This window comes from Malus domestica, chromosome 04, assembly GCF_042453785.1.
Source record: "Malus domestica chromosome 04, GDT2T_hap1".
In the NCBI taxonomy this organism is placed as follows: Eukaryota; Viridiplantae; Streptophyta; class Magnoliopsida; order Rosales; family Rosaceae; genus Malus; species Malus domestica.
This window is the reverse complement of record NC_091664.1, coordinates 30,721,160-30,731,684: the sequence shown is the minus strand read 5'-3', so window position 1 is coordinate 30,731,684 and position 10,525 is coordinate 30,721,160. Positions and strand designations below refer to the sequence as shown.

The 10,525-nt window shown below is 41.2% G+C and overlaps 2 protein-coding genes across 2 annotated transcripts; both read right to left on the bottom strand.

Annotated features, from left to right (window-relative positions):
* Positions 1–1,066: 1,066 nt before the first annotated feature.
* On the bottom strand, positions 1,067–1,492 carry LOC139195108 (uncharacterized). The gene has a single exon (XM_070820303.1). It carries the CDS (start codon positions 1,490–1,492, stop codon positions 1,067–1,069), a length of 426 nt encoding a protein of 141 aa, XP_070676404.1.
* Positions 1,493–7,816: 6,324 nt separating this feature from the next.
* Positions 7,817–10,300, bottom strand: LOC103408674 (GDSL esterase/lipase LTL1-like). The gene is made up of 5 exons (XM_008347506.4): positions 9,627–10,300; positions 9,388–9,515; positions 8,873–9,115; positions 8,502–8,754; positions 7,817–8,292 (listed from the first exon to the last, which is right to left on the bottom strand). Exons 1-5 carry the CDS (start codon positions 9,853–9,855, stop codon positions 8,060–8,062), a joined length of 1,086 nt encoding a protein of 361 aa, XP_008345728.2. The 5' UTR covers positions 9,856–10,300; the 3' UTR covers positions 7,817–8,059.
* Between the last annotated feature and the right edge of the window lie 225 nt (positions 10,301–10,525).

The following is a 10,525-nucleotide window of genomic DNA, read 5'->3' as shown; positions in this document are numbered from 1 at the left end:
CAAAATGATTTTGCACCTACAAATATTATACTCGATGATCAAGAGGTACCAATTCAATACCTTTTTAATATATGTATGTACTTGATAAGAACTACAAAATCGAATAACAATGAAGAATCAAATCCAATGAATTCAAAGATACAAAGAAACTAAACAAAATCTATACCTTTGTCTTTTCTCGGATATGAAATTTTCGAGAGCCCCATTCTCCTTTTCTTCAGTCCAGACAACAGATTGAGAAACCCCTTTACAGAAAACACACATGCATGAGTCAGAGTCACTTGATTTGACATTCGGCCATGAAAACGAAGAAAGTGAGAGGTGGCCGTGCTTTACCTTTATCGGTGGTGGGATATGCGAGAGTCCTCTGTGAAGGCATAGTCTCGATGATGAGTGTAGAGCCGATCTAAGCAAGGCACCACGAGATGGTGATAGATCCTGATCCAGTGTGGGGGTTGGATTTTTGGAGATCGATTTAATTTCTTGTTTCAAAGTGTTAATGTCAGATCCCGGCCCGAGTTCCACCACATCCCGGGCCTGCTCCACCACCGTAGTTTGAGCCAAAGGTAAAATTACCAGGTGGTGCTGAAGGACAATCACGAACAAAATGCCCGGTACCACCGCACCTGTGACAAACTACAGCAGTTATCCCACAATTCCCTCGATGACGTAACCCACATTGATTACAGACTGAATAACCCGGAGTGAAATGACTGAAAGATCGTCTCACCGATTCGTTGCCTGAGCCTTCACTAGAAGACCCTGAGCCCCGACCTGATCGTTTAAAGGAAAAAAAATGTCTGGGACCTACAGAACTGGAGGGGCCCACTGATTCTCTGGTACTACGCGACTGGAAATTCTGATTCCTCTTATTTTGATTCCGCTGTCTATTCTGTCGCTGGGGCTGGATCCAGGTCTGAGGTTGATATTGTACCTCTATATCCCACTTAGACTGTTCTATACTCAGACTTATCTCGATTACATCTTCATAAGTTCTGGGTCTTTGAGCAGTTACCAATGTACGGTACTCCTGGTTCAGTGCAATTATCGCCTGATCCATCTGTGCCTACGGATTATCATAAGTCTCATCATGATGCCTAGCCAAGCGCCTGAAAGTACTGTCAAATTTTGTGATGCTGAGGTCACCTTGTTGGAACTCTAAATACTCCTGCCTCTTCCTCAATCTGTAGCTGGGGCTTAGAAAGTAAGAAATAAAACGTTTCCTGAAGGCAGCCCAAGTCATCCAAGAATCAGGTGGACGAGATTCATTCGTTGATTTCCACCAACTCCTAGCATCACCCTGAATAAAGAAACCTACGGTGTTTGCCCACTCATTTAGAGGACACTTCATAGCCTCTAAAATATCCTCCATTTTCTCTAACCATTGCTTAGCCTCCTCACTATTCCCCACAGATTTCAATTCAGTAACTCTATGACTTCTAGTAATTTCTAAATATGTCCGATTCGGTCTATGACCCGGAAGAGCATTCATTAAAGCATTAGTAAACTGCTAGATTCCCCCCATTATAGAAGTACGAGTTCATCGAGGCACATTCCCACCAGGATTAGCCATGATTCTGAAAAAGACAACGAGATTTAGAAAAATAAAAATTTACCAAATTGATGGAAAGAAACCCTAACCATGCTCTGATACCAATCTGACACGCCCCGACCATGATATTCCCTGAATACCAAGATAGACACGTGTTGGCCGACACCCAAGGGTGACGAAAGCCATTAATTGATTACAAGAGTAATGATTAGGAGAAAATATTCATGAATAAACATTAGAATTTAAGAGTAATAAACAAAGTTTAAAGAAGTGTCTAGAGTGCACAGAACACAAACTAATTCAAGATTTACAAAAAGGAAAGATCATTACAAGATATCACACAAGTGGGTGATAGATTGCTACTGGTAGGGGAATGCCTCGTACGTTGAGTCGTAGTCCTTGTTTCTAAGACCTGAATGGGGGCGCAAAATAAAGGTGAGTGGACCAAATTCATATATACAATAATAATAAAACAGTTATCAATGTACTAACCCCCACAGTTTATATAATGAAAACTACTAGTATAATAAGTGATGGATTTAATAAAAATCCTAGCATGCCAAAATATCTCAAAAGTCAAATCGCGGAATAATGTCGGAGAAATCAAAACAGTAAACGTCTAATAAATCGTCTCGTAAGCGCGGTGTGCTGCTAGAAATATCACTGAATAAATATAACTCCCGCCCAATGCTTGCTCCGTGGTCTCTGCGCCCGTAGCCAGAGATTACGAACTCCCGGCCCAATGGTTGCTCCATGTCCCTCAGCCCGTAGCTAGGGATTATTTCTCCCGGCCTATCTGCCAACACCAGATCCTCGCCCCAGGATGCATAGTGTCCTTTAGGTACGCACAAATAGTTACGTCTCTCATAAATAACCACTTCATAGTATAAAGTCATTCATCGTCTATACTATAAAGATGGGTTTCTAAAACATGTCCTAGCATCCTATTGTAATCCATCGGTTAGTCTACCAGTTCATGGTTTTTATAGAAAATACGATATATTAAAATATAGCTCAATATAGGCCAACAAATTAATTCCTCACCAAAAACACGAGACGAAAATCAATATCTTCAGTAAACAGGCTTAACATAAATCAAATCATAAACTCGTAGACATGCTAATCATTTATGCAATTAAATTATAAAATCATGTAATTTTAGAAGGGGTTCACTTACAAATATTCTTTACTAGAAAAGTTGTGCGGATAAGAATTAGGAATTTCCTCACTAGCAACTTCACCTAAGCACAAAAATGTAATAAATAAACAAAAGGATTTTCTAAAAGATTTGGGCTTGAACTAAATAAATTAAGAGATTTGGGTTAAATGGGTTAGGGTCTAATGGGTTTTAGAATCCTAAGGTTTTTGGGTTAAAAAGGCTTTAGGGTGAAGAAATGTGGTTTGGGCTTAAGCCCAAACACACACACACACACACACACGGGCTGCACAACACACACACCACACAAAGGCCGACCTTAAGGCCTCATAAAAGGGCTAGGCTTTAAGCCCTAATTAAAAGGAAATGGCCCAAGGCCCTTTGGGTCTTTAAAAACAAAATAAATAAATAAAAAAGGGATGCGAGCTGGGGTACTGGGTTGGCCCAAAACGGCTAAGGCCCGTGGGTGCTAATTGGCCTAAAAGGCCTGAGTTTGCCAAAGAAGAAGGCTGGAGCTGCTACAGCTCCGGTCACCTAAAAACGAGGGTTCTAGACCCCGATCTAAGTACGAACATGAAGAGCAAGATGAGGGGAAGAGATTGCTACCCTTAAATAACCGTGACACGGCCGGAGGTGACCTGAAATTCCCTTGAAGCTCACGGGTTCGTCGGAAAAATGGGTGTGCTTCCCCCGCGCCGTTCTCGTCTTCAAAACCTTGGAAAAACAATATAAATCTCATCACACAACTTCCAACAACATCAATGGCGAATTAAAAAGGGATCCTACCTTACCTAACGAGAGAAATAGGGAAAATCTCGCCGCAAAGTTTCTCTGGGTTCTTTCGTGTCCCACAGCAACGAAAGAGAAGGAGAGATGATAGGGTAATGATGGTGAAAGTGGTGCAGGTACAGGGTTGGTAATGGGTGTGGCTCATGGGAGAATGAGAGGGAGAGAGATGAGAAAGAGAGAGCTACGGGAAAGCTGAGAGACTGAAAGAGAGAGGTCTTAGGTTTGGGGGGACAAAAAGAGAGAAAAGGGAAGTGAGTTAGATTGTTGCCACGTGGCAGTTTGGGGTAAAAATAACATATAACACCAATAATTGGGGGTGGTTGTAACAATCTACCCCTTTAAAATAATTTCGTCCTCGAAATTGCGAAGTTACACAAAAAGAAAGGGATATTGATTCTTCATTGATTCTTCTGTTTCCCAAGTAGCTAGCTTCTTCAACTGCATGGTTCCTCCACAATACTTTTACCAAAGGAATAACTTTATTCTGCAACACTTTATTCTGTCTGTCAAGGATAGCCACTGGTTATTCTACATAGCTAGCATCCGGATTTACTTCCAATGGCTCTATCTGGATGATATGAGAGGGATTCGGTACATATTTCCGAAGCATGGAAACATGGAAAAAGTTATGGATCTGTGAAAACTCCGGTGGTAGCTACAACCTATAAGCAACTGCACCAATTCTCTCAATAATCTGATAGGGACCTACGAATCGAGGACTCAGCTTTCCGCGCTTACCAAAACGAACAACACCCTTCCAGGGAGACAACTCAAGAATACAAAGTCGCCCACTGTATACTCACGATCCTTGGAGTGTTTGTCTGTAATGCTTTTCTGTCGGTCTTGTGCTGCTTTCAAATTCGCCTTAATCAGTTGGATATTACCGTTGGTGGTATCCACAATATCTGGTCCTACCAATGGTAATATCCAACTGATTAAGGCGATTTTGAAAGCAGCACAAGACCGACAGAAAAACATTGCAGACAAACACTCTAATAATCGTGAGTACATAATGGGCGACTTTGTATTCTTGAAGTTGTCTCCCTGGAATGGTGTTGTTCATTTTGGTAAGTGAGGAAAGCTGAGTCCTCGATTCATAGGTCCCTATCAGATTATTGAGAGAATTGGTGCAGTTGCTTATAGGTTGGAGCTATCACTGGAGTTGTCACAGATCCATAACGTTTTCCATGTTTCCATGCTTCGGAAATATGTACCAGATCCCTCTCATATCATCCAGATAGAGTCATTGGAAGTAAATCTGGATGCTAGCTATGTAGAAGAACTAGTGGCTATTCTTGACAAACAGAATAAAGTAATGCGGAACAAAGTTATTCCTTTGGTAAAAGTACTGTGGAAGAACCATGCAGTCGAAGAAGCTACTTGGGAAATAGAGGAATCAATGCGGAATCAATATCCCTTTCTTTTTGTGTAACTTCGCAATTTTGAGGACAAAATTAAGGGGGGTATATTGTTACAACCACCCCCAATTATTGGTGTTATATGTTATTTTTACCCCTAACTGCCACATGGCAACAATCTAACTCACTTCCATTTTCTCTCTTTATGTCCCCCCCAAACCCGAGACCTCTCTCTTTCAGTCTCTTAGCTCTCCCGTAACTCTCTCTCTTATCTCTCTCCCTCTCATTCTCCCATGAGCCATACCCATTACCAACCCCGTACCTACACCACCTTCACCATCATTACCCTATCATCTCTCCCTCTCTTTCGTTGTTGCAGGACACGAAAGAACCCAGAGAAATTCTCCGGTGGGATTTTCCTTATTTCTCTGGTTAGGTAAGGTATGGTCCCTTTTTAATCCGCCATTGATGTTGTTGGAAGTTGTGTGATAAGATTTATATTGTTTTTCCAAGGTTTTGAAGACGGGAACGGCGCGGGGGAAGCACACCCATTTTTCCGGCGAACCCGTGAGCTTCGAGGGAATTTCCGGTCACTTCTGGCCGTGTCACGGTTATTTGAGGGTAGCAATCTCTTCCCCTCATCTTGCTATTCATGTTCGTACTTAGATCAGGGTCTAGAACCCTCGTTTTCAAGTGACCAGAGCTGTAGCAGCTCCAACCTTCTTCTTCGGCAAACCCAGGCCTTTCAGGCCGATTAGCACCCACGGGCCTTAGCCGTTTTGGGCCAACCCAATACCCCAGCTTGCATCCTTTTTGTTTTTATTTATTTTGTTTTTAAAGACCCAAAGGGCCTTGGGCCATTTCCTTTTAATTAGGGCCTAAAGCCCAGCCCTTTTATGAGGCCTTAGGGCCTACCTTTGTGTTGTGTGTGTGTTGTGCAGCCCATGTGTGTGTGTGTGCGCGCGCGCGTGTGTATTTAGTGTGTGTGTGTGTGTGTGCGTGTGTGTATATGCATGTCATGCATGCATGTGTGTGCTCTTATGTTGTGTGGTGTGTGTGTGTGTGTGTGTGTGTGCGCGCGCGTGTGTGTGTTTGGGCTTAAGCCCAAACCACATTTCTTCACCCTAAAGCCTTTTTAACCCAAAAACCTTAGGATTCTAAAACCCATTAGACCCTAACCCATTCAACCCAAATCCCTTAATTTATTTAGTTCAAGCCTAAATCTTTTAGAAAATAATTTTTTATATTTATTACATTTTTGTGCTTAGGTGAAGTTGCTAGTGAGGAAATTCCTAATCTTTATCTGCACAACTCTTCTACTAAGGAATATTTGTGAGTGGACCACTTCTAAAATTACATGATTTTATAATTTAATTGCATAAATGATTAGCATGCCTACGAGTTTATGATTTAATTTATGTTAAGCCTGCTTACTGAAGATATTGATTTTCGTCTCATATTTTTGGTGAGGAATTAATTTGTTGGCCTATATTGAGCTATATTTTAATATATCGTATTTTTTATAAAAACCATGAACTGATAGACTATCCGATGGATTATGATAGGATGATAGGACATATTTTAGAAACCCCTCTTTATAGTATAGACGATGGATGACTTTATACTATGAAGTGGTTATTTATGAGAGGCGTAACTATTTGTGCATACCTAGAGGACACTATGCTGCCTGGGGCGAGGATCTGGTGTTGGCAGATAGGCCGGGAGAAATAATCCCTAGCTACAGGCTGAGGGACACGGAGCAGGCATTGGGCCGGGAGTTGGTAATCTCTAGCTACGGGCGCAGAGACCACAAAGCAGGCATTGGGCCGGGAGTTATATTTATTCAGTCATATTTCTAGCAACACACCGCGCTTACGAGACGATCTATTAGATATTTACTATTTTGATTTCTGCGACGTTATTCCGTGATATGACTTTTGAGATATTTTGGCATGCTAGGATTTTTATTAAATCCATCACTTATTATGCTAGTAGTTTTCATTATATAAACTGTGGGGTTAGTACATTGATAACTGTTTTATTATTATTGTATATATGAATTTGGTCCACTCACCTTTGTTTTGCGCCTCCATTCAGGTCTTAAAAACGAGGACTACGACTCGATGTACGAGGTATTCCCCTACCAGTAGCAATCTATCACCCACTTGTATGATATCTTATAATGATCTTTCTTTTTTGTAAATCTTGAATTAGTTTGTGTTTTGTGCAATCTAGATACTTCCTTAAACTTTGTTTATTACTCTTAAATTTTAATGTTTATTCATGAATATTTTCTCCTAATCATTACTCTTATAATCAATTAATGACTTTTGTCACCCTTGGGTGTCGGTCAGTACGTGTCTATCCTGGTATTCGGAAAATATGAGGGTCGGGGCTTGTCAGTTAATCGCAGAAGACGCAGCAGAGATGTTTGCGGGAGGAGTGCTCGGGGCGAAAAACGATGAAAGCCGAGGTATGCAAGAGAGGAAAGCGGAAGGTCTTGCGCCGACGATTGTAAGATCGAGATAAAACGGTCGAAACCAAATTTGAGGGCTTTGACAAAACGTTGAGATATCTGGGTTTCCAAGGATCGGCTCCTCCTCTAAATATGGAGGCCCCAAACAAAATTCCTAGAACAACAAAAACCAAGGTTTCCTCTGTGGGTATGTTGTGAGAGAAGGAATGCAAGGTTAGAGAGCGAGGGAGGGCGAGATCGAGAGCAACAGAATAAAGAGATTTGTGAGAGAGTTTGCGAAGCAGAAAAGTGAAAGCTAAAGCAAACAACACAGTTAGAAAAAGAGAACCCAACGATGATCAACACGTAGATCAAATGGGCACTCCTTTTGGTTACAGAAACGAACTTTTGAATATTTTAGGAAGAGGCTGGACAAACCTGATTGAGTAAGTGATAATAAATTCCACAAGCAGTGAACAAAAAGACTGAATGTAAATTAAAGATGATTGTACTTAAGTTGGTAAGTTTGACATTATCACCTTGGGGGAAATCTTGCAAATCAAACCATTACAAAAACTAGAAAGCAATTGGGAAGCCAATCAGTTTTTAATCACTAGACATCCCAGCGACGCACAAACATAAATGGTAGATGGTACTGGCATTCAACACTGATCATAATCTAGTACACATAAATATAGTTTCAAATGGAAGTAGTACACATAAATATTAGTTTCACATGGAAATATGTCTTAGGTCCTGGAATCCAAAGCCAAGATGGTGCTGAGATTCATGGGGTACATGTACTTTTCATCCCCTGTCAAAATATTCTCAACGATCAGTCTGTTCCCCTTTTCGGACGGATGAAATGCATCCCAGAAAGCATATAGGTCGCGGTTCGGGCACAAATTGGAAGCTCTTGTGCACAGCCCCAAGCCATTGTAAGGTCCTTGCCCACAGCATGCAACCTTTGATGTAGTAAATCCTGGATAACAAAAATTAAACAAGCAACTTTATGTCACCAACACACAAAAAATGCATAGTAAGAGACAAAATGATTGGCGGGGTTGAAAATAAGCGTAGATTAGGAGATTCTTGAATAGGTTAATCTTTCGAACAAAACTTAATCCATGATCATAATATTAGGTCATGAACATAAAATTGATATAAACGTATATTGTACAATTAATTTACCAAATGCTTGAGGGTTCCTGATGAAGTCATTGCGGGTCTCCTGTACGTTGGCAGCAACAAAGACATCAGAACCGAGTTGGCTGTTGACTGATCTCAGCATCTGAATGAGTTGTGGGTTGTACAGAGCCGACGCTCGTTGCAGCTCCGCTGCGCATTCTCCATTCCTGCTTCTCATGGCCAATTCAGCAGGCACGCAGCCCATCGGTCCTGTCCCCGTCACCAAAACCCTTCGTGCTCCAAGATCATACATTTTCTGTAAGTTATGACACAAAGAATGATCAAACAACACATAATTAAAAGTCATTAACATGTGACATTGTCGCTTAGCTAGCAAGTTACTTTCGAACTTAGCCAAATTAGGAGTTGGTTACCAAGAGAATTTTTCGGAGCTCGGAAATGAGGTATTTGACATAGTCTGGCAGAGAAAACTGGCGAGATCTTGCGGAGAAAGGCACTAGGTAGTAGTTGTTGACAAAATCGTTGCCACCGACGGTGAGGAGGACGAGTGCTTGATTTACGAGCTGTTTGGTCCGTTGAGGTCCGATTTGGGCAGACAACCTTTGCTGGTATTGTTGGAAGTTTAGCAATTGCAATGGCATTCTGATTATATTTGCCTGAAAATTTCACACATATCCATCTATTACTATAACAACAACAACAAAGTCTTTTCCCACTAAGTGAGATCGGCTATATGAATCCTAGAATGTTATTGCGCTCAATTCTGTGTCACGCATGTCCATCCATTACCAGTTCAAAAAAATTTGTTGGTTGACAACTTTACCAAGGTAAAATTAATTTACTAGCATGTAGCACTTTTGTGCCCATAATGGGCACTAAAGTGCCAATCCCTCGCATGATCCTCTATTTGGTTTAAAAGAAAACTTACAAACTGAACCCCAGTGTCATTAAGAATTCCAATGCCAGCAGAGGCAAAGTTTGCACCAACTAGTAGCTTTTGCCCTGTGAGCTGTGGACTCAAGTATGGCAATGTAGGTTCTGCACCAAGCTTCTGACCTATACACACACACGCACGCACACACACATATTAGGTCAATTAAGTACATGCGAATAATGAGAAAAAACCCGAAAAATCGGTAAGAAAAAGAGAATGGAAGAAAGCCTAACTGATATAGTCAGGAATGGTGAGGCCATTGGAGAAACGGCCGGTGGGTCGACGGGTGGGATAGTCAATGCCGTAAGGAGGAGAGTCGGCACGAGCACTGGTGGCTAAGTAGTTATTGTTGCCATTGTCGACCAGTGAGTCTCCAAACACAAAAAAGGCACGAGCCTCAGCCCCACAACTCAACATTCCCAACGCCATGACCACACCAAAAATGGCCAATGAGCTAGCCATGGAATTGGCTTTTGACTTGTTGGGAGTAACCTAACGAAGAAAATAGAAAGGAGTTTGGACTAGATCTTTTCTTATGATTGGACAGAGATCACAGTGTTTGTGAGGAAATTTGAATTGATGAGAGGGGGGTTATATAGAGGTAGGGGTGTTTGACAATTGGAGCAAAATCTTAGGCCCACTTGTACAAAAGCAAAGCTATATTGTAGTTTGTGTTCAGGACAATGCCTTGTATGGTTGGCAATGCAAAAGAAAAATAAAAGCTAAGTTTGAAATTTCTGCTTCCTGTTCTAGTGATCAATTGAAGTGGCTTTTCGACCAAGATTTCGTAAATTTGGCCAGTATTATTTTGGCTTTAGGTTAATCTACTACCAAGTCAACTCAGAAATGAGAAAAATTTGGTGTAATTGTCAGTTGGGTCAGGCTCGTCAAAGTATGCCCTTGAATTGGAGAGAGACTACTACACGATCTGTTACTATAAAGATATTCAAAACCATCAATGCATTAGTGCGTACGTATAGAAAGTTAAAAATTCATTACAAAGCGTTATTGATTTAGAATCTACCATAGTAGCTGGTGTAGACAAGTCATGCTCCTACAACTAAGGGTAAATACACACTATTATATCCATAGCCTGACCAGTGTTTTCGACACGACCATATACCTGATGACA

Bases quoted from the DNA above. Each gene is read 5' to 3' on its own strand.
- LOC103408674 (XM_008347506.4), bottom strand. From the start codon at position 9,855: ATGGCTAGCTCATTGGCCATTTTTGGTGTGGTCATGGCGTTGGGAATG. The intron at 9,516-9,626 runs GTTAGGCTTTCT...GTGTGTGTATAG, and splicing joins CACCATTCCTGACTATATCA to GTCAGAAGCTTGGTGCAGAA. The intron at 9,116-9,387 runs GTAAGTTTTCTT...TGAAATTTTCAG, and splicing joins ATGACACTGGGGTTCAGTTT to GCAAATATAATCAGAATGCC.
- LOC139195108 (XM_070820303.1), bottom strand. From the start codon at position 1,492: ATGAATGCTCTTCCGGGTCATAGACCGAATCGGACATATTTAGAAATT.